The sequence below is a fragment of the Mus caroli genome, unplaced genomic scaffold (assembly GCF_978045245.1).
Source record: "Mus caroli unplaced genomic scaffold, Mus_caroli_1 scaffold_15, whole genome shotgun sequence".
Lineage (NCBI taxonomy): Eukaryota > Metazoa > Chordata > Mammalia > Rodentia > Muridae > Mus > Mus caroli.
Window position 1 is genome coordinate 113,758,324 of NW_028227270.1, and position 27,644 is coordinate 113,785,967.

General features: G+C 44.5%; 1 protein-coding gene across 2 annotated transcripts in view; it reads left to right on the top strand.

The window, feature by feature from the left end:
- Pfkp (phosphofructokinase, platelet) overlaps positions 1–27,644 on the top strand; it is a 62,392-nt gene that overhangs the window by 12,151 nt on the left and 22,597 nt on the right. For both annotated transcript variants that reach the window (XM_021180123.3, XM_021180122.3), the window contains exons 2-11: positions 2,293–2,366; positions 12,896–12,973; positions 15,981–16,170; positions 17,043–17,208; positions 18,535–18,579; positions 18,816–18,924; positions 23,345–23,440; positions 25,361–25,453; positions 26,014–26,139; positions 27,407–27,471. In XM_021180123.3, the coding sequence (XP_021035782.1) occupies positions 2,293–2,366; positions 12,896–12,973; positions 15,981–16,170; positions 17,043–17,208; positions 18,535–18,579; positions 18,816–18,924; positions 23,345–23,440; positions 25,361–25,453; positions 26,014–26,139; positions 27,407–27,471 (1,042 nt within the window). The remainder of the gene's footprint in view (positions 1–2,292; positions 2,367–12,895; positions 12,974–15,980; positions 16,171–17,042; positions 17,209–18,534; positions 18,580–18,815; positions 18,925–23,344; positions 23,441–25,360; positions 25,454–26,013; positions 26,140–27,406; positions 27,472–27,644) is intronic.

A 27,644-nucleotide genomic window follows, 5' to 3' on the forward strand; every position in this document is an offset into this window, starting at 1 on the left:
CTGCCTTCTTTTGGGACATATTTTGGAAACCCCCAAGGTTTTTCAAACAAATGTGTTTCTGCAAAAAACCTTGTGGAAATGAAGTCTTCGAAGAGGAGCGAAAGAGTCTCAGATACCATTTTCCAGGGCAGTGTATCACCCATTTACCAGAGTTTCTACAGCTCAGGCACCTAGTGGTCCTTTAGGTGATTGCCATGAAGTAGAAAGCCCTAGAACCACAGCCATTCTGCAGGTGATGCTTCTATCCATGCACCTAGAACGTAGGGTCTAACACACAAACACACAGCTCACCCTTCCCCCAGAGGGATGCCTGTATCATTAACAGACATCTGTGACTGCAGAGGGCTAGGTAGTTCTGTCTGGGGGTGGGGGGGGGGGCGGGCTGGGGGTTACTGGAGAAGCAGAACTAGGAAGTTAATGGAGGGAGGGATGCAAGGGGGAGAGCGCAGGTCAACATGATGCTGAAGTTCCTGTAGATATCACGGGAGTCCTCCCTCCCCCACTCCAGTTTGGGTTTCCTTCCCGTGGACCCTTGCAGAGCAGGAGCTTGGCACATGTATGTAGACCTCTGGAAAAGCAGTCATTCTCTTGGCAGAAAACTCTTCAAACATATTGCTGAGTCAGGTGCCAAAATTGACAAAGCCAAAATTGATGATACAGAATATCTTTTTTTTTTTCCCTTCTGAAACAAGGGTTTTTCTGTGTAGCCTTGGCTATCCTGGAACTCTGTAGGCCAGGCTGTCCTCGAACTTACAGAGATCACCTGTATCTGCCTTCTGAGGGCTGGGGTTAAGGGAATGTGCCACCACTGCCTGGCGATACAGGATATCTTAGGCCAAAAGGGACTACTCAAATTAAGTCTTAAGCTTCCAAAATATGATTTCAGTGGAAAGCAAAATTGAGACTGTGGGTTTACATGATAAAGGCATGTGTGATGTGGGTATTTCTACGTGATTTGCAGAAGTAAAAATGAGGAGAATATGTGTGTATGTATGTGTGGGCATTCACCCATTTACTGTGGTGGCCAGAGGTCTGGTGCCTGCCTTAAGGTCTTTCCACCTTAGCTTTTGAAGCAAAGACTGTTAATAAGTCTCTAACTCTCTGACATGGGTAGAGTAGCTAGCTCCCGAGTTCCAGTAATCCTCCTGTCTTCACCTTGTCGTCAGAAATACAGGCACTCTGTGGTGCCCAGCTCTTTACATGGATGGTAGAGCTCAGAGCTCAGGCCCTCATGTTTGTGAAGCAGCCACTCTCTGGACGGAGCTGTTGTCCCAGCTCCCATTTTGTTTGTGTACTTATTCAGTTAAACACTCCCTTTGTCATCCTTCTGTAGTCTAGCATGTCTATGTCTGAGATTTGTCTCCCAAAATTTCAAGACATAGGGTGGGAGAATTGGAGAGAATGGTGGGCTCAGAGGAACTTGCTGAGTCCAGTTTTACTTTCCATCCTGAGGCTAAAGGCTCCATCCGTGCTGGGCATGGTTCTTATTATATTACTTGTTCCTTCTCTCCTGCTGGGCCTTTGACCCTGAGCTAAGATGATGCAAGATCCTTCAACAGTTACACCACGGGCAGGCTACGAAAGCCAGTTCTCAGTTTCCAAAAACTGTTACCTCAGTGGAAAGTAGAACTGAGCTTCTGGCCTTTTCGTGCTAACACATTGCCCACTGTTGCTCTTTAAAGTGTGGAACCACTCCTGGTGTCTCCTGAGGACGGATGGAGATTTGTAGGAGACTGGCTTGTCTTACTTTCTCTTCTAATAAAAATGGTATGACTTGTTTTGTAATTAGGACTTTTTTGTAAAGTCACACCGATGGCCAGGGATGAAATAAATAATTATTCAGCTTCTCCTCAAGCTACAGACCCATTGCCCCCTTCATTATTAACTTCTTTGAATCTGGCCGTCAATATCTCCCCTCTGTTTTCCTTAGTGTCTGTCTGGAATTGCCTAACATTCTGTACTGCAGAGCAGGCATCCGCCATCCTAGCACTCAGGAGACGAAGGAGCTGCAAGCTTTATTCAGCCTTCAGCTAGTTTCAAGAAAGTTGATGAGTGATATTCTGAACTTAAAATATCCCAGGCTCTTTTTCAATGTGAGCCCCACATGAGCCCCAATATGCTGGGTAACTTGGTTTCCAGGTTTGTCTTCACTCTACTACTCCTTGAGGTATGTATGTGTCATAGTCACAGCCCACCAGGAAACAGGGAGCATAGGCAGTTACGCAGTTTACCTAGGAATAGGTGAACTGAGGCCTCAAGCTCTACTGACAACTGCTTCTGTTCCTTCCACAGGCATGAATGCTGCTGTCCGTGCTGTGGTGCGCATGGGAATCTACACGGGGGCCAAAGTGTACTTTATATATGAGGTCAGTACTTGCTTCCCATTTGGCGTTTTCTCTAACTCAGGAATTTGCACCACCCACTTGCTCACAGCCCTGGTCTCTCTCCTGCTGCCTCCTCCCTTGACTGAGCCGCAGAAGTGACAGGGAGAAGGAGATAAGACAGCACAAAAGTCAGGCTGGGATCAACTTCCTGGTCTTGATTCCCAGGTCAATGATTCTGAGGATGTCAGCTTGTGAGTGGATTTCAAAGACTAGTGCCAGAAACGGAAAGACGTCCCTTTTGTGCTTTCTGTCATTAATGTGAAGCTGACGCCACACCCTAGCACCTGCTCATGTCTTGGCTTCACAGTGAAGAATCTGGGTTAAATGGAATTTTATTAGTGCACAAATAAAAAAAAAATGATGTCATGAGTTTGCTTGGAGGTGGATACAACTGCAGCTGGAAATCCTCATGTTAAGTGAAATAAACTAGCCTCAGAAAGATGAACAAATTTGTTCTGCTGCAGATCTTAGATTTTAAGTGTGTGTGTGTGATATGAAACTAGAAAGACATCTAAAGGCATAGAATGGGAAGGGGAGAAGGTGACAAAATGTCTGTGACATGAGGACCGCAGAGAGATGTTGGGGGAGGGGTGGTAGCAAGAGGGGTTAAGAGGACTCTGGGGAGAGGAAGGGAATGAATGAGGAGAAATATGTAGGAAAATGCCACAATGAATCCATTATCTCTAGTACAACACAAACTGAAACTAAGTAACAGTTACTGGCCACACTGAACTGCTCCGTGTCTCCTGTGCTTGTGGTCCTGGCAGCTTAGGAAATACGTAGCACCTGAGGAAAGAACCAACATGTACCGAGTCACTCTATCTCCAGAACTATATATAAGGAGCAGGATTTTATTTTTATATTTGTAAACTGGAGCTCAAAAAGGAAGAGAACTATTTTTTTAAACAATCAGTTCAAGGTCTGGGAGATGGCTCTGTCGGGTAAGAGCTTGCCACACAAGTAACAGGACCCAAATGTGAATTCACAGAAGTCTTGTAGAAGCCACTGTGGTCACACCCATCTATAATCCCTTTAGTACTGTGACAAGGTAGGAGGGCAGAGAGAGAGAGGGGAATTGCCCTAGAAGCAAAAGGGGTAGTGTCCCATCAAATTGATGTGTAAGATTCCTATGTCACTGGTCCATTTAGGTTACTCCTCACTACTTAAAAACTGTCTAAACACTTTCAGGTCTACGTTACTATTTAAAATTCTGTGTTTTAGATCTGTGCCTTGGTCCATAGATGATGGCATCAATCGGCTAAAAGCCATGACCATTGTGATAGATACCTCTAGCTGCAGAGCATTTTTTTGAAAGCCCCTCCAACCCTAACTCTGAACCTCATGGCTCCCGAGTGATGACATCAGATCCTGCAGGCAGGTGTCTCATTGCTGGTATACTCATGCGACTTCTCTTTTGTAAAACGACTGCACCGTGTGTTTATCATTTGCTTGGGAAAGGTTTCCTCGACCCTTGTGTTTTAATTTGCTTTTCAAACTCTGTGGCTGTGTGCAATTTGTTTCTTATATTTGGGCAGTTTGCGGTGGTTCTAACCCCTAGTCCATTCGGACTGCATTGGTGCTTACCATTTGGAACACGTTTGCCTTGTGAATTTCCATTCCTGGGCTCTGGTCCTGACTGCTGCCATCCCTTGCTCTGCTCCGTGAGGTGTAATCACAGATTAGGGTCCAAGCCACACAGACCACAAGCCCTCTTCCTCCTATGCCGCCTGCCCTGAGAGTTTGCATTCGTGTGTCAGGGGCTATGGGGGGATGGTTGACTTATCCATTAGGGCCACTGGGCTTCAAGTGTCAGCCCCATGTTTCAGTTGGATCTCTACATTGTTCCTTCTGCTTCTGTTTCAGAGCTTGCCTGTGAACAGAGGTAGCTTCTCTCACGTCCTCCAACATCCTCCCCCCACTCTCTCTCTGCCTCTCTCTCTTGCCTTGAGCCTTGTGATAAAACTGTGCATTCTAGCCCGAGAGCAGAGTAGTTCTTAATAAGTGAATGTGGCTTTCATGAGCTCTTTGGGGTTGGAGCAGCGCCAGATGAGGTTTCCTGTTAAAATTAGCAGCACTTTCAAATTCACTAGCGACTTAGAGTCTACAGAACGTTCTCCCAGTAGCCCATGTGATTTCTACCCAGGCCACAGCCCTGGTGTCCTCTGCTCTTGCTGCGTGCAGCCGAGCACCTAGTGGAAAGTAGAGAGTCCCACGTGAGTCACTGCTTTGATCTTGCTGGGGGCTCAGTAGGCCATATGAGGGAAGGAAGGAAGTTATTTCTGTTATTTCATAGTCAAACCGAATGTCCCCAAACAGTTGTCCTTCCCCAGGTTACTGTTCAGTCCTTTGCAGGGACAGAAGGAGCTCTGCCTTGTGACCCCTCTCCCGCCCCCAAGCTTACCTTAGGGCTGACTTATACAGAAGGACATTGTCCATTGCTTGAAGAGAGTTTTGTTAGAGATTATTGTACCTGGCATCCAAGTGATAGCAGCAGAACTCTAACACCTTTTAAAATGGATATGATAACCCTCAACCTTGAAGAATCGGTTGGCCCCATTCTAACAATCATGAGAAGCCCACTGTTCCATAAAGAGTCAACTCTGGTTTGAGTGTTAGTTGGGGAAGAGACGACAAGCTGATGTCTGCGTGGGGGGTCTAACTTTGCTACCTGGTAAGCTCTCAGTTCCTCAGATGCCCTGCGTCTGTAGTTCTTGCGTCTTGTGTGTCTGTACTTTGCTCTGTCACATCCTGTCTTATCTGTCTGCCTTATCTGTCTGAGTTCTGGTGATATTTACATAACTCCAGACCTGGGGCAACTAGACTCTACAGATTTCACAAATTAAAGAATTGAGAGGGAGAACATCTTGTCAGCCTACAACAGAAGACATTTAATCTTTCTTTTGAGGCTAACTGGATTTATCCTCTACAGTATTGCTTTCTGAGCTCGTTAGAGAAACAGAACAACAATACATGACTGTAAGGCGGGGTTTATTAGATTGGCTTATGCACTCTTTGAACCCGCTAGCTGGTGAACTGCAGGAACTGAGGAAATGTTCAGTCTGAGACTCTGGAAGCCTCGTTGTGAGAGGGAGGTGATGATGCTGGAGGACTCGGCACATGTATGAGATTCTTCTGTGGCACAAGCAGTGCCTGAGTAATGTGGGGCGTCATCATCCACTGTAGATGTAAAACTTGCACTTCTGTAATTTTAAAACACAAAAAGACACCCCCCCCCCAGATCTGTTAGCTTTTACCCACATGCTTGACAGCAAAGCCCTGGTGACCTGGAATAAGGCTGAAAATGATCCTGGCTCAGCTTACCTGGTGTGAGGGGCTGTACCTTTCTGTACAGAACTTGACACCTCCAGGGATGGCCTCCACTGAACTCCTCGTCCCCCTGAGTCACACATGCAGTTGCAGCCATGCTGGCTTTTGCAATCTAAAGCTTTAGAATCCTAGCACACCTCTTCCAAGGATAAAGTAGGAGCCTGTGCACCCACAGCAAGCAGCCCAGTCAGGGCCTGGGAAGGAAGGCATTAACCCTTTGACCCTGCGTCCTCATTTGACCCTTGGGAGCAATAGCTGTGCTGGATATGATAAAGGCAGGAAAGCTTCAGGAGTTCAAAGGCATCCTTGGTTACCTAGTGAGTCCCAGGCCAGTCTCAGATAAGACCTTGCCTCCAAACCTCAGGAAAAGAATGGGGGTGGTGGGGAGGTGAGGGGGAAAATAGTGAAGAAAGGGCAGGAAGAAAACAAAGGTGATCTTTCTCTCCCCCTCACTGGTAGAAACATGCGGAATGGTTTTGAGCACTAGCTCCAAAAGGGCTGGCTGCTGGCTGGTTGCAGGGCAGGAAGACTTGCTTGCCTTTGACTCCATTGGTCTGCGGCCAGGCCCAGAACGGAGGCATGTGACTGAACTGATGTACTCCCGGACCTTCTGGGAATCATGACTGACCTAGCACTGTGTGGCGGCTGCGATGGGACAGATCATTCAGGGTGGGCAATGGAAGTACTGTGCACCGCAGGGTGTTAGGGAGCATCCTTCCTCTACCTTGTTGTTGCCAGAAGCACCTCCTCCCAATAGTTAGAGATCCGGTCCGAGATGAGATGGCCATGTTCCCTGGAGGCACAGTCCCTCTCACTGGGGACTGCTAGTCTCAATCTATTTGATTTGAATGCAAAAGGTGCCCAGGATTGTTTTTAAGCATCATTTAGTGATTCATCGCAACGTGTTGTTTCATGTATGTTAGCATTTCTTCTAGGCTCTGCTCCACAGGTACCTGGCAACAGCCAGGTATGCCTGACTCACTATAAAAGGGGCTGCTTGCCCCCTCTTTACTCTCTTGCTCTTTTATTCTCTTCCCCCTCTGTCTCTTCCCTTCCCATTCCCCCTCCCCCCTCTGTTCATAGCTAGCCTCATCTCTCTCTCTCTCTCTCTCTCTCTCTCTCTCTCTCTCTCTCTCTCCCTCCTCTTTCTGTCTCTACTACTCTGCTCATCTCCCCTCCCCACGCCCTAAAAAACTCTATTCTATACTATAACCTTCATGTGGCTGGTACCTCAGAGGGAAGGGATGCCTCAGCATGGGCCAGCAGAGGCACCCCCTTCCACCGCACCATATCTCACCGCTACCCAACATATCACTGGCCTTCCTCTTCTTCTTCTTTTTTTTTTATAAAACACATTGTTGAATGTATGTTCCAGTTTCTCAGTTTACCCAGAACTTTCAAGGTCACCAGATGATTGGAACAGTTAAACAGGTTAGTATTGGTTAAATAGTGGGTTCTTCTCTCTGTTCCTTCACCCCCTCTTTCCCTGTTACTTTTCTTCCTTCTCCTGTTCCTCTCTTCACGCTTATCCTCTTGCTCCCCTTTTCCCCTTTCTTCTCTTCTGAAAGTGCATAGAAAATGTATGAACCTGAAAAGTCTGTTATTTCTGACAAAAGCCTGGCACCCGCTTGGGCTGAGCTGTTCCGACTGGCAGCTGTTTTGCAGGCCTGTAGAACTGGGTCAGGAGTACGTGTGGTGCGTGTGGAGCCCTTGGGCTCCATTCCCGGAGAGATGGGATGGGTTGGTGGGTTAACCTAGTTTTTCTTATGTAGTGAGCTGACTGTTCATTACTTTCTTCCCTTCCTGTTTGTTTTAATTGCTCTTAAATTTTTTGATTTTTGCCTTAATAGCTCACAGAAAGCCATAGCTCCTAGCTGGAGAAGGCGAGATTCTCACTGCCTTTAGTTTATTGTGTGGGTTTAATGTCCTATTGTTGAACGTTTTCTGCAGATTTTAAAAGAACCATTCTTAGAGACATTACAGAAAGGGTGGCCTACGTTTAGTAAGTTTAAGTTCTTTAAATGAAAGATTTGGCAGTTTGATATTTTATATTGGCAGCTATATACAGTTAAATTTTGTGAACCAAATTTAATCTTATTACTATACTAAATTTTAATCCTAAATTCTGATACTGACATGACCTCACAGATCTCTCAAAATGGAACCTACATCGTCTTCCCTGTAGCTCCAGAGCCCTGAGGGTCTCTGTTGTCCTTGTGTCCTCCAGTTGACATGTCTATTTCTGGTTTATCCCAGCCTGGTTTCTCATCTTGAAATGATTAGCTTGTCACTCTAGCGTCTCTTGTTTCAGGCTCTGAGCACCATAGCCTGCCTGAGTTATTATCCTAGTGATGTCTGGGGAATGTGGCACAGGTGGGAGACTGCTCACTTGGCATGCTTGCTGCTTTGTCTTTGATCCCAGCATAGTGGTGGAAACTTGGAAGTGCCAGCACTTCCAAGTGATCCCAGCACTCTGGAGGTGCAGGCAGGGAGAACAGGAGTTTTAAGGGCATCTTCTAAGTTTGAGGCTATTCCAGGCTGCATGAGAGGGTCCCCAGTTGAATAAATAAAATAGAAAAACCAACGTCAAAGAAATGAAATGAAAGAAAGTTTTATGCTAACTCGTGGATTGGTACCATTCCCCCCCGCCCCCCAATGGAGATTCCTCCCCAACCCTCACTTTGCTGGAATTCTTATTCTCCTGTAGAATGAACTTACAACTCCTGCCATTTCAAGTGAGCATTTCTAAGCTTGTGACAGTAAAATCCACAAACCCTTTTCTAGCCTAGGCTTTTTATTCCAAAGCGTCCTTGTCTTGCTAGCTGGGAACCCAAACCTGGAGAAATGAGCAGAGAGGTGACTTTGTGCTGCAATCTGGGTAATTCTTGACATGCACAGACAAAGCCAGTGGGTAGGATTCCTTGAATTGAAAATAACTCACCGTGTCAGGGCTGACTTTTGAACACATCTCTTGGTTCATCTTTGTCATCAAATGCCACTCCTGTCCTCGTGCTGGCTTCCACTGCCCCCATCAGTGCTTCAACATTAAAGCAGTGTTACCCACAACTCATTCAGGCTGGCCTCTGGGAGTTTTAACTTAACTATTTGTACATTGTAACTTCCTTAATACCTAAACTATCTAACCTCTACATCTACCTAGAACTAGTAGCAGTGGTGTCTGAGGGGGAACTGTATTACATCACCACATGGTTTCTCCCGAGAGACTGTTCACCTGCATACACCCTGTCAAGTCCAGCCCTCGAACTGGCATGCATGACTCTTAGCTACACTGGTTAACTTTCACTGATTTACAAAAGGCCAATTCATATAATTAATGCCTGCCCTTTCTATTGGAACACTGGCTAGGGTGTGTCTGGAATAATGATAATTAACCACAGGGGTGAGTGCTGGGTTTTGTTTTGTATGCTTCAACTATGCTGGCTCTTACATACTAAACTCATATGCCATGTCCCATTTCTGACCTGACTGATGGCCCTATAGCCATCAAGGCTGGCTTTGGTTTCAGACTGTCTAGACACTTAACATTGTCAAATTGCAAAAGAGGATGGGTTCTCTCCCTGATTTGGCCATCTCCATTGTCACTCCCAGTGAGGCTGAATGAGTTCCCATTGAGAATTTTGGTGTCACAATCAGCCATTGGCTGTAGATTTGATGGTTATCTTGGTAGAAGGCTGACCCTTCTTCTTCCTGCTGTGGCTGTTAGGTTTATAGCTTTCCTGAAATTGTGCACTGTTAGCTTTGACTTAAGGAAATCTAATAATGCCAAAGGACTATATAAATGAATTTAGTGTGTTAGTGGTTTGCTCAAGCTCCAAGTACAGGACCTTGCCATGTTCTAGTCTATTTTAGAGCTGTCCCAGCTTTACCAAGGACAAATTCTATGGCTTCTTTATAGGAATTTTCCATTAAGCAATTGAATCTACTGAGTACATTTTTTATGGGTGGCTGAGACATTTTACTTTAGTTCAGAGCCCTTGAGGGAGAGGTGACCAGAGCCCTCCAGGTCGAGAAGGAAACACTATATACTCAGGTTCTGTATGAGCCTTTCCTGTGGGTAAAATCAAGCCAAGATCCTGAATTTGAAAAACCACTGGAAACCCAGGTGATGATTCATGCATGTAATTGCATCAGTCAGGAAGCTGAAGCAGGAGGATTCCAATGAATGCAAGGCTAACCTGGCCTCGAGACAAGTCTGGGGTGTAGAGTGAGATTTTGTCTTGGAAATAAAAGGGGATGAGGCTGGAGAGATGGCCTAGTATTTGCTTGTGTGAACATGACTTCAGGGCTGATTACACGATTTTAGATAACCAATTTGGGGACGACTATGTCTTCTAATCTCAGAATTTCTTAGTAGCTTATAGTTCTGTGTATAGGGTTGAGGTCCTATTGGTTTCTCTCTTTTATGTTTGCATGTCCATTGAAATCACATACACACGAGCAATGCAGAGGCTGAGTAGGATATATTTATATTTAGGAGCATGTATTCATACACACAAACATACACACACACACACACACACACACACTTAGAGGCTATGAATTTGAGAGAGAGCAGTAGGAAGGAAGGGTTGTAGAGAAGTCAGGAAGGAGGAAAATGATGAATTTCTTTTTGGTAGTAGACAGGATTTCTCTATATAACAGCCCTGGCTATCCTTGAACTTGTTTTGTAGACCAGCTTGCCCCAAACTCATGGAGATCGTCCATCTATGCCTCCTAAGTGCGGGGACTAAAGACATGTGCCACCACACCTGGCTTGAGATAATAATTTAATATATGTTTAGAGTAAAATAAAAATGCTTACAGCTTTTAGAAAGGTCTGTAGTTCAGTTTCTAGTACTAATTCAGTGGGTTCACAACTGCTTATAACTTCCTACTGCTGGGCATGTGATGCCCTCTTCTGGCTTCTAAGAGCATCTATACCCACACAAATGAAAATAAAACAAAATCTTAAAAATAAAGTAAAAACACAAACAAAACCACTGACATAGAGAACTTATGCTGTTTTTGTCTTTAGTTTTTCTTTGTGAGCAGCTAGTTTTGAACAATGTTTTTTTGTTGTTGTTTTTTTGGGTTTTTTTTTTTTTTTTTACTAATATAAATACATGACTATAAAACTAGATAACCCTTCAGAATCTCTCGTACCTGCCCTCAAGTGTTTTCTCTAGCACAGAAATAATCAGGAATTTACATTGAGACAGCATCCCAAAGATGAGAATAAACTGGTCATAGATCTATGCAACAAAACACAGGAAGGAACAGGCCTGATTTAACATGAGATGGTCATCTTCCACATGCTCCTTTCACTTGGGGGTCAGGGGAGAGCATTTTGAACAGTCCCTTTGAGTGGGCTAGGTCTTACTTTGTTACTTTATAGTGGAGTCAACACATGACTAAGCATAGTAGCCACCAGGACCTTTAATACAGCTCTAGCAGAGTCAGTTGGGAGCCACTGATGCCCAACCTGGCCCTGCTCAGTATATTCCAGAGCCTGCAGCCCACGTTTTCATGGGAGTGAAAGGTCTAACAGGAGAACTTCTGGTGGAAGATGGGTGTGATAGGGCCAGTCAGGGTTCCATAGCCTCTGACATGCTGTAAACAAAACTTCTAGTAATCTTTCTTCGGTTAAAAAAAAAAAAAAACCCGAGTGTGCTTTTCAAAGGCTCAGCGGTATGTTTTTCTTAGGTGAGTCATCCAGCTGGCTTTGAAGGCAAGACTATAAAAAAATGTTTTGACTACATTAAGCGTTCAGCCTTCTGCTTCACGAGAGAAAGAAAGTGACCTCACGTTCTGCGTGATAACGAGACAGGGCAAAATTAGTTCTCCTAATTTGGTAATTTCTTCCTTTTATTCAAAGGCGGCTTAAAGCTGTGGGTGGCAGGTATCTTTCCTAAGTGGTATAAACGCAAAGATTTCACAGTAAAGACCAAGTCATTTCCTAGCAAGCTTCCATGGGTGCAGTGGGGTGGAAGCTTTAAACACAATAGTAATCCAGCCATTCTTTTCTTATTTATTTAAATAATTAACATTATTGTTGCTAAGCACCTTTAGAATGTGTTAAAGTTTGCAGAATGGTTTTTCCTTGCTTTCTACCTAGCACAACTTCTGTAAAAACACAAATAATTTTTAGAGTATCAAATCAGTATCTGAGGCTGTATGTAGGATACTTGGTAGAATGCTTGCCTGACACATAGGAAGTCCTGACTTTAATCCCTTAGCACCAAATAAAACTGGGTGTGCCAGTGCAGTGCACACATGTAACTCTAGCTCATAGGAGGTAGAGGTAGAGGAAACAGAAGTTCAAGGTCACCTTCAGCTGCACAGTAAATTCAGGGCCAGTCTGGAGTATGTGAGATCTTGTCTCAACAAACAGACGGAACCCAGCATTTAAGTTAAAAGAATAAGAGGAAAGGGACCATTTCTGTTCACTGTGTGGCATAGTTAAGTAGTCAAGCGGCCTGTAGTGGCTTTGGGGGGAGTGTGGATGCTGCCGGACATTGATGCCAGGAAAGGTTTACCTGTTCCAGCCCCGAGACAATCTCAGGATGCTTGTGGACTTCGGGCTGGTCCTCTTCTCCAGTGTGCAAGTTGGGACCACATTCTTGCTTTGGGTCTTTTAGTTACCCTACCACTGAATGCAGACCTTATCACAATGAGCCTTGGGAGGGAGCTTGACATGTCTTCATGTTATGTTGTGCCAAAGCCTTTGGTGAGTGCAACCCTTTGTCCTGCTCTTCACGGAGAGCTGTGGAGTCTCGGCTGAGGCCCTGGCTGCCACATCCTTCACTGTGTTCCCTCTGGCTCAGCAGCTTATGAGTTTGGATGAAGACACTGCACCCTACGTAGAATCTGCTTCATCATCATGGGGAGCAGGACCTGACACATGGACCCAGGGTGCACTGAGGCTTCTGTTCTATCTGTTCCTTCCCTTCCTTTCCTGAGCTCATTGTAGAAATGTTTGCTTTTTGGTTTTGATTGATTAATTGGTTGATTGATTACTATGGCTAAATACTTTTATCTAGCACTTGCTTTGCATTGTCTTCTAAAAGTCAGTTTAAAAACTAGGTTCATTGTCATTGTGTTTCTGTTTTATAATTTGTGGGTTATTAATGTACAGTAAAGCCTAGCCTCTCTTTAAATAGATGTTTATTTTTTTCCTCATCCAGGGTTACCAAGGCTTGGTGGATGGAGGCTCCAATATTGTGGAAGCCAAATGGGACTGTGTCTCCAGCATTCTGCAAGTGGTAGGTGCCATGCTGCTCTCTGTTTCTCTATATTAATGTCTCTGTTTTCATTTAAAACACTGGATGTTTGAGTAAGCTCTAACACACCTTCCCATCCCTGCTAGCTAATAATAAACTGTAATTAGTTTACTGTTTTAAACTAGTTATAAGGCCAGAGGACACTCATTTCTTACCATACTCCTTATTTTCCTTTCTCTGGGACAAATATCTGACTGAAGGAACCCAAGGGAGGATTTGCGTGGCTCATGGTTCAGTAGGTCCTTCTAGTCAGGAGAGCAGGCTGGCTTAAGAGGCTGAGCAGTGCAGGACATGGCGGATAGTGGCTTGTGGCCAAGCTTGTGGCTGAGGGAGATTGTCAAGTGGCTTCTCAGTGCCTTGGCAGATCAGAATCAGAGGGCTGGACCAGAAGCTGGGATGGTTGGCACCTTCAAGGCTCTCCCCCAGCAAGCCACGTGGAATACACCTGGTCTCAAAGCAGCTACAGTCCTCCTACATAGTGTCCCTACTTGAGGACCAAGGGTTCAGATTCAATCTACAAGATGTGTCATTTAATTAATTTTTACTTTAGGTATGTATGTGCATGCCTATGTGAGTATATGGGCGTATGTGTGTGCCTGGGCCCAGAAAGGTCAGAAGATGATGTTGGGTCTCTTGGAGCTGTAATTACAGCCGTTTGTGGAGTACCTAGCCTGATATATGGTAGCTAGAATCTGAGGATCTGGTCCCCATGATTATATAGCAAGCAGTCTTAACCACTGAGTCATCTTTCGAGCCCTTTTATTCCATCTTAAAACATGACCTTAACTCAGGAAGTATCTTTGCAATACAAGCTTGGGTGTCTCAGCCTCAGCTACTGTTCATTGTGGTATTTCTGGAAGTTTTTTTTTTTTTTTTCAGAGCAAATGAGTGTAGTAGAGGTTAATTTGGTTTGCTGGTACTGTGTGCTCATCGGTAAATCTCTGTGCCCACTGGGTTTTTATATATCCCTTGGCACAGAGTAAAACAAAGCCTGGGAAAGATTCTGACTGGCAGCCCCTAGGGCTGTGGATTTAACTGGGACACTTCATCCCTGTTCTAACTTGAAGCAGACACAGCTAATTTCTGTATTGTGCACAAGGAAGAGGTAATTGTAAATGGCTGCTTGCTTTGATTTAAAAAAAAAATCTTTCCAGGGAACTTATGCTGCTTATATCCCTGGAACCTTTTGGCTTAATGAGGGTCCAAATTAATTGAGAAGTAAAGAGAAGACATAGAAAGAAAAGACTTCATACAAAGCTATTTATTTGTTGCTTGAGGCTTTAAAACCTAAGCATTAATCTTTGACTCATCTTGAGTACTTTTTAATATAAGTAAAATTAGCAAATTCATTCTGAAGGTGCTAAGGGCATATGCACTTTAGCAAATGTCAAAGACTCGGAGACGGCACCTGGGAATGACTTAGCTTTGCTGCGTACCTAGAGAGTGACGAACAGCTTGGGAAGTTCAAAGTTAGGAAGAGTAATGCTTTCAAGACAAGCACACTGTTAAACACAGAACATCCCCATCCTGCTGTCATGATTGAGATAGGAAAATAGGAAACACTGCTGCGGTTGAAAGGGTATGTGTGTGTGTAAATCTATGAATGGCATCTGTAAGTTGGTTGTTCGTAGTTTTCATCCTAAGGCTTTGCCCACTGTATCTATTCAACTCTGGAGTCCCTGGGTCTCCCTTCCACTCCCAACTGTAACAGTAACACGTTCTTCTGACTGGTCTTTATCAGATGGTTCAGAAAACAGGCTCAGCTCTGCTCTGGACTTGGCTCTTGCCACCCCTGGCCCTCCTCTGTCATGTCCAGTTGCATGTGGCCTATCCCACTTAGCAATGGCACTGTTAACCCCAGGATCAGTATAGGTATTGAGTTGACTTCATCTTTATTAGTAATTTCTAACTAAGGTTTCACTCAATAACATGGTGGTAATTTTCATGTAAAATTGTAAAATTTGACAGCTTTATAAATGAGCTTTAGACATATGAATTCTAGCATGCAAGGAGGAGAATGGGCTTCTAGTGAGCCATCTGCATTGAGACTCTGCCTGTAGCATGGTTCAGCCTGGAAACCCCACGAGTCAGAAGCAGTTGTCTCGGGAATGGACTCAACTTTTCTAAACTGATTCATTGTCTGTTTAAACGAATCTTATTGTTCTAAAATCTTAACTTTTGGGGAAGGGGTAGGAAGGAAGGTTCAAGACAGGGTTCCTCTGTGTGACCCTGGCTGTCCTGAAACTCACTCTGTAGATCAGGCTGGCCTTTAATTCAGAAATCCTCCTTCATCTGCCTCCCAAGCGCTGGAATTAAAGGCAAGCGCTGCTGGCACTGGGCTAAGATCTTAACTTTTTGAAAAGCTGTATAGAAAATCACTTCTTTCTCCTGGAAGCTTGGGTATGGAACTTAAGCTTTCTTAAGATGCAGCTTTCATAAAATGCTAGAGGAGCTAGTGGTGACTTGTAGCTGATGCCGTCCCTTGTGTGACACAACAGAAACGACAGATTTACCAATAGGCACAGGTGAACTCTCATTCTTTGATATAGTCTGGACCCTTCATGAGGACAACTACACTGGGACTATGCTTTTAAGTGAAGTCACCAAAATTACACACCTTTCAGATGGTTCAATAATCTGACTCATGGGAGAGCCAGGCCATCATTCGGAGGCAGGACAAGTTTGTGCTACAGGTCATGGCTGATGCCCAGTGGAGTGCCAGTTCATCCCTTGTCAGGACAGCTTTGACCCCAAGAAGCTGGGAGGCTGCAGTGACCCTGTACACACTTGTTCTTTCCATTCAGTGGATGATAACATCCATCTTTCACGGGTATCAGGGTAGTGTGTTCCTTTAGGGACTTCCACTAAGGGTAGGAAACTGAGATGAAAACGAGGAAACCCCGTGGAAAGTTCTACAGGTATCATGGCTCACTGCCTGTGCCGATCCATCTGACTTACTGTCAGTGAGCATGATTTATGTCCTTTCCAGGGTGGGACCATCATCGGTAGTGCGCGCTGCAAAGCCTTTCGCAGCCGTGAAGGGCGCCTGAAAGCTGCCTGTAACTTGGCGCGCTTGGGCATAACCAATCTGTGCGTGATCGGCGGGGACGGAAGTCTCACGGGAGCCAACCTCTTCCGGAAGGAGTGGAGCGGACTTTTGGAAGAGCTGGCTCGGAATGGTATGTTTCTCTTTCTGTTTCCACCCTTGTTAGTGCTTTTCTCTGAGTAGCCTGCCTCAGGTTTCTCTGTTGGTGCTTTTTAAGAGCTTGGGAAGTAATACATTGTGCCTTCTTTAAGGGGGAGAGGGGGGAACAGTTACTTTATTTATAACTGTCATGGACATACATACTTTTGAGCCTTTTTTTTTTTTAATTTCATTTTAGTTTCTGAGATGTGGTCTCACTATATTGACCAGACTGGCATTTGAACTCATAGATCTACCTGTACCTGCCTCCTGCCAGTTTGGCCTTCAAAGTGTGTATCACCAGTTCCAGCTTCATTTTTAGTCATAGCCAAATTGTGGCTGTTGTTTTTCCTCCTATCATCTGGTAACACACAGTTTAAATCTGTATCCCAGATAAGAACAGAAATGACAGTAAGCCCTACTGTGTGCTAGGAAATACCCCCTTTCCTTGGGAGGCCTTTAAAATACTCATGACAGTAATCATGTACACCCCCATCTAAGAGAAGAGTCCCAGATCGTAGGGGAAGCCAGAGGCTGCTGTAACTATCGTCTTTGGGCATACTGGCCCTTGGATGCCAACATCCATATTTCTAGCCATCATGTTGTATTTCTGCTGATAAGCTAGGATGTCTCTAAATCTATATGTTATAAGAGTTTAATTAAAAGTTGCTGATCTGCTTTATCTCTCTCTTAATTTAAATTTCTTTTGGTATTATTTAGAATGTCTGAGGATTCTATGTGAACTCTTGGCCCTGTCTCTTTAAAGCTCTTTTGATTATAATTCCAATTCTGTATCAAATGTCATCAGCAAGAGACCTTACCATGTCTCTTCCTGGATCCGAGGTGTGCTTCTTGTCTCCCATACAGGTGATATCGATAACGACACATTGCAGAAGTATTCCTACCTCAACGTGGTGGGTATGGTGGGCTCCATTGACAATGACTTCTGTGGCACAGACATGACCATTGGTACAGATTCAGCCCTGCACCGAATTATTGAAGTTGTTGATGCCATCATGACCACTGCTCAGAGGTAAAAGGACGTAAGGACACCAACAGGCTATTACTGCTGGTTCCAGAAACACTCAGCAGATCCCATGTTAGTATTATTCTAAATGTGCTTATGGGAGAAAAACTAGAAAACACAAGGAAACAAAATAATTATCTAGAGTCCCCCAAAGGCCATCTCATGGAATGACAAAGAGAGAGCGACTTAGTAGCATACTTGTTAGTGGAGTGAGACATCCTAGCGTCACCATTGAGATTCCAAGGTATCAGTGAGTCAGACTGTGAGTAGAACGTTAACAGTTTATCTGCAGTGATCTAGGCCCACAAGGATGCATGGCCGACAACTTTCTAGAGAACCACAGAATTCCCAAAAGCCTTTCCCTGAAAATCAAGTGAAATAGTAAGCTGGACAGGTGCCTTTCACTGTGTCAGTGGCTAGCTTGAAGCTTGAAGCATTGGAACAGGTGTTTTTGAGGGCAGCTGGGCCTTCGTGGGTCCCTTTTGTGTATCATGACTAGTTTTTAGCTGCCTGTGTCCATTGAGCTTTGTGACTCTGGAAGGTCAGCTCAGAGCATTTGGCTCTTTCAACTGCAAGGAATGACAGTCATTGTGTGTTGATGGAGCTGTTTTGTAGCAGTCACACTTGTGTGCTTACTGGGCACAGCCAGCCTGAGGGGTTTTATTTTCCCCTCTGGAGATGAGACTGGCTGTTTCTAGACTCCCAAGTTCGTGGCCTCTCAAGTTCTCAGGTCTTGGATGTGATCCCAGCTAACCCCTAGCTTTCAGAAGAAGTATTCAACTGAGTTTAGAGTAGATAGATGCCTTTTAGAAGGGGGCCTAGGAAAGCACCTTAAAAGTATAGTGTAGTCTTAGGAAACAAGTGAAGGGTGTTGTAAAATATGCAAGTAGAAGCAATACTGAGGGTATAGTTTAGCTGCATAGTGCTCGCCTAGGATGCAGGAAGCCCAGGTTCAATTTCCAGTACCCTATAAGCGGGAGATGGTGGCAGATGCCTGTAGTCCTAGCAACTGGATGCAGAGGCAGAAGAACCAGAAGTTCCAGGTTACATACCCTTGGCTACACAGAGTTCAAGGTCAGCTGTGGGGCATATGAGAGCATGTTTCAAAAACCAGCACCCCGCCAAATGCAGTTACTATTGAAGCCCCATTATTCCTTAGTTCTGAAACCCTTCCAGAGAGTGGAGCTTGCTTTTTGTAGAAAACGAGTCAGCTTAGCAACTTTTGACAGCTTGGTGTCAGCCAAAGCTGAGAAGCAGGCTTTCTGTCTCTGGGCTGCTAGCATACTTTTCTTGCTGTGAGTGGTAACATGTGACCTTTTACCCCTTTTCCAGCCACCAGAGGACCTTCGTCCTGGAGGTGATGGGGAGACACTGTGGGTAGGTATCTGCCAACACCTTCCTGGTAGGAATGAACTTTAGTGGAGTTCACAGGAGTGTTCTGCTCCTTATGTTGCAACAGGGGGCAGTCTCAAAGGACCCAGAAGAGCCCCTGTGGGATATCAAGAGCCATAGCTGCCAACGGTTGTCTCTGATCATAAGTGGTACATAAGTGGAGCCTTGCAAGCAGGTTCCTTCTTTCCTTCCTGTGTATTTATTACTTTTTGTCCCTATAGTTACTTGGCCTTGGTGAGCGCCTTGGCTTGCGGCGCCGACTGGGTGTTCCTTCCGGAGTCTCCACCAGAGGAAGATTGGGAGGAAAATATGTGCCTCAAACTCTCAGAGGTAACTGAAATCTGGCTATGTTGCTAGAGTAAGGATCCACAAGGCCTTTTGGGGGTGGGCCAGCTGGATGGCTCCTTTAAATACTCGATAATTTGCTTATAAAAAACCAAATCAAACAAAACAAAACAAAACAAAAAACAAACAAGGTCAAGCCTGTTGGCAAGGATCTGCCGGTGTAGGCTGATGTTGCCATGCAGAAACAGCTGGAACCACTGATGCCTCCCATCCGAAACAGTAGTTCTGCTTCTAAATGGCTTGTGTGCCGTGAGATGAGATCATGGTGGTGAAATGAAGTCAGGATTACAGAGAAAACTCTTGGTTGCTATTTGAGTCATCACAGGACTCAGACAGACATGTGCCAGCCTCTTGTTTTTAACTCTTGCCTCCCCCCCGAGCCCCCAAATAAGGCATGAGGTGTTATGACATTCCTTTCCTCATTGTGTGGGGACTTTAGGCTCTTTCGTTCCCTAATTATTTCGATCCATGTTCCTCTCTTCCTCTGCCAGGAGTTTGTTATATGTTGTCTTTGAAAGCATAGTTGCTTGTTAGGGTGGGGCGGATATTCCCCTATGAAGGCATAAGGCAGTATGGATTGGCCTCTTTAAGACTGTGCTTAGCTTTCAGGGCAAAGATCTTCATGTGTAGGTTACTTTTCTTTCCTTTATTTTTGAAGCAATCTTTATAACTGATCTACAAGAAAATTGCGTAACCATTATGTCACAGACCAATTTTATTTAGAGCCAGCAAAAAAGGCTGCATATGTGTGGGCAATAAAATGTTGCTTTCAAGTCACCATCTCAAAGTAGGAAAAGCATTCACATCATGAACCAAATAGGTTTTGCTGAAACAAAAACCTATGTGAAAGGCTACTGGTTAAAGTTCTATAACAGTGAGAAAACCCAAGCTTCCTTTGGAGCTCAACATCTTAACTTGACATAAGCTAGAGATAGAGGTAGATGACCAAAATGGCCCTCCCTCTGGGAGGGAGTTTCCTTTGCTTTGGTTCTGACCTGTGGGACATTAGCAATATCCTCAGGTGTCTAATTAAGACAGGCTGTCTACACCTGACCCCTTGAGATGATATGTAGTATTCCCATTTCCTAGGGCTTGTGTATGACCCAGAAGACTAGATTACCACCACACAGGATGTCACTTCAGTGGTCTCTTTCTCCTTAGAAGTCATGTCTAGTGCTCTTATGTCCTCTTTCTGACTTGCCTGCAGCCTGATGGCAGTCACATTGTCACAGACCACATATCCATGGACAATGATTCAAGGATAGGGATAACTGTTAGGCTTGGCTGACGGGAAGTGTACAGTCAGTCTGTATGTTCAAAACGGTCATTCAGTGTCTACATACTCACTTGAGATTGATTAAAGGCTACTTCTTTGTGTAATCCCATCTAAAACCCATTCTAAGATTCTAGACTTTGTACACTGTGCTGTGAGGTAGGACAAGACTAGGATACATGTTCTTCTTATCCTCCAGGTTTTGGCTGAGTTAGGACAGAATGTTTTGCGATCTTTGTTTCTGTCTTTTTATTTTTACTTGCCACCAATACAGTGCTGTAAGAAGTTTCCCCCAATATTTTGGAAGACTAACTAGCTTAAGAAAAAAAAAATCGGGGCTGGAGAAACAGCTCAGCAGTTAAGAGCAATTACTGCTCTTCCAGAGGTCTTGAGTTCAATTCCCAGCAACCATATGTTGGCTCACAAACATCTGTAATGGGGATCTGATGCCCTCTTCTGGTGTGTCTGAAGACAGCTACAGTGTACTCACATACATGAAATAAATAAATGAATCCTAAAAAAAAGAAAAAATATCTGTTGCAACGTTACAGAATTCCTTAAAGGTAGACATTGGCTGTACCACCATGAGAATGACTTTGACCACATAATGTCACCTTTCGGTGTCCTCTCTTACATGGGAAAATTATATTCCTTTGTGATTTTGTGAAGGTTAGTAGATCAATTAATTCAGTCTAGACTCTAAACTTGGAGGCACCCATTAAGTGGTAGGGCCATGGTACCTATCTTCCTTTTTAGATGCACTGAGGATTCTACTGTTTATATGTGCATGCGTCCATGCATCTATGTTGATGTGTGTATACATACACATGTGTATGAAGGAATTGTAGTTTGTTTCTCTGTTGCTATAATAAATCCCTGACCAAAATGAACTTGAGGAGAGAAGGGTTTATTTTAGCTTATAGTCCATCACCTAGAGAACCTAGGGCTAAAGGCTAAGGCAGGAAGCCGGAGCCAGGAATTGAGACAGAAACCACTGAGGGATGCTGCTTACTGGCTTGCTGTGGATTGTGTTTAGCTACCTTTCTCATGCAGGCCAGGCCGACCGACCTGCACAGGGGTATCACTGCCCACAGTAGGCATAGCCATCTTACCTCAATTAGCAAAGAAGAGAATACCTTTGGGTGTTTTTCTTTAGGCACTGTCTACCTTTTTTCTCCTTTGGAGACAATTTCTGATCAGTGAGTCTCAGGGTACCACCTCCTATCTTGACTTACCCAGCTTTAAGCTTTTGCTTGTCCATGATGCCTTTCCATACTTTCTTAAAAAGCATAGTTCTGGCAGTCAAATTCAGCTTCTTGTGTTTGTAAGGGCAAGTACTTTACAAGCAGCAAAGGCTATTACTATTGGCCACAGATTCCCTTGTCTTTTAACCACTTCAGAATACTGTGCTTTGTGGCTGAAGCACACCTATTTAGCCACCCCATATTTATGGATACTGTATTTCTAGTACTCAATCAAGGAATGCTAAGGTAATTACCCAGTACTTCTCATACCCTTATGCTTGTAAGACAGTGTTTCTTATTCTTCAAATTCTTCATTCTTCACACTGTACACATTTTTCAAAGCACATTTCCTAGCTGTCATAACCAAGAACAAATCTTCATGACCCTGATTATCTGTGTACCTCTGATCTATATCAGCATTCTTCTTGCTATCCCTTCTTCTTCTTGGTATCCCTTCAGGCATGGCCAGGGCCCCACACATATCACTGACTGTCTTAGGGTTTCTATTCCTGTGAAGGCATTCCATGATTATGGCAACCCTTACAAAGAAAACATATCTAGTTAGGGCTGGCTTACAGTTTAAGAGGTTTAGTCCATTAAGATGGTAGGAAACATGGTAGCATATAGGTAGACATGGTGCTAGAGAAGAAGCTGAGAGTTCTACATCTTGATCTCCAGGCAGCAGAAGGAGACCGTGTGCTGTACTGGATGTAGCTTGAGCATATGTAAGACCTCAAAGCTCACCCCTATAGTGACACCCTTCCTCCAGCAAGGCCATACCTCCAGCAAGTGCCACTCCCTAGGGGCCAAGAATTCAAATACATTGAGGGCCATTATTATTCAGACCACCATACTGACCTTTTTCCAATGGACGGTATTTTGTTTGGGATTTTATAGGAAGAAAATCCATGGAGCTAACCTACACCATAATATGGTTGCCAGGCACCCTTAGGCTAATCGTATCCTTGAGTGGCTGCTTTAGTTTATATAAGGCAGTTTGTACCAGGGTGTAAGTACATAAGACAGGGTGCCAGAGTGTGAATTGGCAAGTCAAGGTAACTGTGTGCATTTCAGATCCTTTGCATGGGCTGTATGTCTTTTAGATTTCTGTGGTAAACATCTGAGCTAAGGTCAAGGAAACATTGATTTTGGCTCGTGATCTTGGAGGTTTTGGCCCACAGTTAGTCAAACCTGTGATGGCACCATGAATCATGACAGGGTTACAGTACAGAGGATGTCTATTTACCTCATAGGGGCCAGAAATAGAAAAACAATGGGGGAAATGAAGAGAGGGGATGGGGTCATAATATCTACTTTGCCAGGTACCTCATCTTCTTTCACTGGGCTCCATCTCTCATATACTCAACCAATGGTTCTATGGGCTGGTGAAAAGCCATCTATGTATAGGCCTTTCCTGTACCTTTTGTTGATTTCTTATCCATTGCCTACCTGCCTGCTACCTAGGCCTGTGTGCAGTGTTATCTAACATGATGGGGGGTGGGTTGTTGACCTCATGCGAAGGAGTCAAGGGAGGTCCATGCAGAGACTGGAAAGAGCTCTAGCATAAAGGGAACAGACAACGTGGTTCTGTAGGCTAAACTGGGAAAGTCCAGCCTCTGTTTGCTTGCTGTTGTGGGGCTCACTATAATCAAGGTGTCTATACACCATACTTTAACCCAGGCTAACTGGAACCAAGGGCTCATATGTGCTTGTAATGTCACCTAGCCTACAAACCCTCTCCGACCTTGCAAAGGCACCTTTCACCTACCTTTGTGGTTACTGAGACATATTCCCAAGTTAGGCAATGGTTAGGACACATTCCCCTGGGTTTGCTGTCATTGAAAAAACGACTACCAATTTTAGGCATCTTAATTTTCTGTCTCCTTAGAACCGTGCCCGAAAAAAGAGGCTGAATATCATCATTGTGTCTGAAGGAGCAATCGACTTGCAAAATAAGCCAATCACCTCTGAGAAAATCAAGGACGTAAGCTAAGATGGATGTATGAGTTGTCAGTCAGCATGGCTGACAGGAATTGAACTTAGAGTTTCAAAGCACTTTCAAAGCACTGGGAATATGAAGCTTAGCAGCATCTGGACAGCCAGAATTTCTTATGTCTTGCCTTTAATGGTCCTTACAGTGCTGTGACTACCAATAGAAGTGAGGCAGTTGGGGGGATAAGGATGTTCTTGTGTTAGAAAGGACCGTTTGTTAAGCAAGATCTGCACAGAAGGTGAGGAATGTTGACTACTTGGCAGCCAGCACATTCTGAGGCCCTCTCTATTTGGAACAATAGACAAGGTGATGGATGCCCAGTTTCCCCTCTGCCTTCCTTCTAACCTGGAGCATCAACTGAATGACATTCTCACCAATAAAACTGCCTACTTGGCAATGAGTCACTGCCTCCTCACAGCCCTGAGGTAGGGCAGGGTCTGGCAGGCTACTGCTCTGCTACTCCTTCTGACTTACGCTGACCAGTCTCTACAGGACTCTGCCGTGTTCACGAGGATTGCAGAATGACTGAGGAAATCACAAAGCAGCAGCTAGGCTGTGTGGTTTCAGCCCTGAGTCAGGACCCTCAGACATTACTAATCTAGTTTTACAAGGTTTAGTTTTTTACTTTTTTTTTTCTTCTTCTTCTTGCTAAGTAGCCTGTGCTGGCCTCAAACTGGCCATTCTCTTGCTCCCTCCTCAAAATTGTTAGTATTTAAAGTGTAACCACCATACAATCATACAATGCCTTGTTCATCGTCTCTTGCAGTGCTGAGGACTAGAACCCAGGAGCCCATGTGCCTGGCAAGCGCTTTTACCATTGAGCCGAGCCGCACCCATAGCTCTACAAGCTGATTTCCTTATCATTGTTTAGTTATGGTTACTTAATGAGCCAAGTTTACTTATTAATGACTCCAGCACCAGATCTGCACCTCAGCATGAATTCATCAACCGGAGCCAGTGAAAGATATTAACAGTAGTTACTGATATGTCTTTATAAAAGCAGGGCAGAGGTTTTCTTTCTCAGTAAAATAAAATTCTAAAATAAAAGATGAACTCTACCAACATTGGACCAAGAAATGTGCACAGATGGGTATAAGTGACACTATTATATATACCGGGGATCAGATAGTCCCTAGGAGATTCATAGACTCTGTAGATCACCAGCCAGTATTGCTGTTGGCATAGGGCTAGGTTTTCTGGGTTCTTCTCTTCCTAGCAGAGTTGTGCATCATGAAGGGAGATAATAGTAATATAAATAATACTTTAAATACTACTACTTGAAATAGCATTTCTGTAGCAAAGTCAGTGTTACTTTTATCTGCTTGCTAGAAGATAGAGATCGCCGGTCTTGGTGGCACATGCCTTTAATCCCAGCACTCGGGAGGCAGAGGCTGGTGGATTTCTGAGTTTGAGGCCAGCCTGGTCTACAGAGTGAGTTCCAGGACAGCCAGGACTATACAGAGAAACCCTGTCTCAAAAAAAACAAAACACAACGAAACACAACGGAACGATAAAGATGTTATCTTTAGTAAGTAGTCTGAGGGCGTGGTGATTCTGACTCCTGTGTATAACCTCCAAACTCAGGATGCTGACACAGCAGGATTATAAAGTCAAGACCAACCTGGCCTATGTTGCACTGTTTCCAGTAACCTAAAGCCAAATCAAAACAAATAGCAGCAATATCAAAAAGCTTCTACTTGACAATGAAAGCATTTTTTTTTGGAAAAATAGATTTTAGGTTTGAAGGTAGCTGTTCCCACAGGAGAAATGAAGTCACTATCAGTTTTAACATTTATAGCTCTGAAGGCAGAATAGAGGACCCTCTGCTCAGTATCAGGACCTTATGGGGCTGGTATAGCCTCACTGTGGTCTGTTCAGCTGTATATTTTCTGATGGACATTTTCTCCATAGCTTGTAGTGAAGAATTTGGGATTTGACACCCGGGTCACCATCCTTGGGCATGTCCAACGAGGAGGGACCCCATCTGCATTTGACAGGATTTTGGTAAGTGGAGATTGAAATTACTAGACATTCTTATGAGGTCCTTTCAAAAGATGTTTAGAAGCACTCATTTATTGTGGAAGCTGACCAGAGGGCTCATCTCTGGAGATGCTAGTGGCCCATGTCCTTATTTAAACGTCCTTTGAGACTTACTGAAGTAGATTGATTTCCCGGGCTGAGGTCACAGCTGATGTGGGAAGCCAGTTTGCCTACTGATGTGGAAGACATGGGTGCCAGGAGAGTAAAACCCAGGAGGTAGGAACGTGGTATCCCAAGTGCAAGCTTCCAGAAACTAACCCAAGAGGACAGCAGGCATCCTGAGTCCAAACCCTAAATTCTCATATTGCCTGGCAGTTCTTACTAGAGTTATAATCTTGCTGTTACAGAGGTGAGTGGGGATATCCATGGCAGAACAGGATAGCCCCTGACTGAATCATTGTTTTACAGCATAGAAAGCAGGCAGAGTGTGAACTCTGGGGTGGTCTCCGGCTATGCACATGGTGTCTCTTGTGCATAGAATGAGGAGTTGGCTATCTCTTAGTGGTTGCAATTATCATTTGCAGGCCAGCCGTATGGGAGTGGAGGCTGTCATTGCCTTGCTGGAAGCTACTCCCGAGACCCCAGCCTGTGTCGTGTCACTAAGAGGAAACCAAGCCGTGCGCCTGCCACTGATGGAGTGTGTGGAAATGGTGAGCTCAGGTGCTGGGTCGCCACGGACATTGGATGGACCACCTGTGGGAACAAGTGGGTGGGTGCTCCACTCTGTGTGGACTGCTTTAGACTCAGTGAGCACCTATTGTCATAGATGGCCCGTGCAGTGCCTGCACACCAGAAACAGCAAGACCAAGTGCAGGAAAATGGTCCTGCCTAGAACTGGTGCTGTAGGCATGACAGGCCTACCATCCTCCAGTGTTACTTTCTGGCCTTTTGTCCCCGAGGACATTCTGATCCATGAGGGTACTGGGGAGCAGATTCCAATAAGGTTGAGATAGCCCCACTCAGTAGACGAAAGTGTCTACTGAGAGATGAAAGAAAAATGGATTCTACTTTTCCACTCAGTTTTTGAGTAGATGAGGTGACAGTGGGGTTTGCTTTAGTAGAAAATGCTAATAACTTTTATTTCCCTGAGTTATTTTTTCATGAAAAGTTGTAATATTTAGGCTATTGAATGACCCTGTCACATATTCTTTTAATAACAGAGAGAGAGAGAGAGACAGAGACAGAGACAGAGACAGACAGACTAGGGACTTGCTGAAAATACCTTAATTCCCAGAAGCCAACAGGAGTACAGTCAGTATGCGTACATATGTGTGGCTACGTGTGGCTGTGTGCACAAAGATGAATGTGTGTTCCTGTGTATCCTTGGGGAGAGAAGGACAAGGGAAGTGTCCGAAACTGTATGAGAGGTGATTAGGCTTAAGACGGTTAGAACCCTGAACCACGTGTTTCTTTTCCTTGGAGCTTACTGCTCATCCCTTGTGAGTTTACTGTGGAAAAGTAGGTTTGTCTGGATAACAACAACTTGTGCTGTTATCTTGCCTGGATATTCAAACCATCACACAGAGGTTTCATTAATAACCAGCCACAGAGGCTGCCTTAATCCCTGTTCCTCTCAGCCACCATGAAGCATCCTTAAGTTCTGCAGTCTTCAGTGAGGTGATGAGCTAGTTAGCTATGTTTTCCTTATCTGAGCTAGACTGTGGAATAATCAGATACTTTCTTAAGAGACCCATTTCCAAGAACTTTGCCTTTGTGGAAGTCATCTTTATGATCTTGTGGCCATCCACGAGCAGCAGGAGTCACCTCCTCTTCTTTGGGGGCTCTAACCTCACAGCCGCCTAGTTAGCTGTCAACTTGGCGGCCACTGACAACCCAGTGGGGTCAGATTGAAGGTCCAGCTGCAGAGCACTGAATGCTTGATTCTTTTTTTGTTTTGTTTTGTTTTGTTTTTTTAAGACCCAGGATGTACAGAAGGCAATGGATGAAAGAAGATTTAAGGAAGCCGTGAAACTCCGAGGAAGGTGAGTTATCAGGAATAAAAACTCAAATTACTAGAAATTTAGGTCCTTGTTTGCTCATTGAGACTTAGTCTTAATATACAAATTTAAGAGTCCAGAGCTGAAGCTCAACAGTTACAAACACAACCCCTAGTTCAGTTCCCAGAACCCATATGCCTGACCTCAGAATTGCTGGA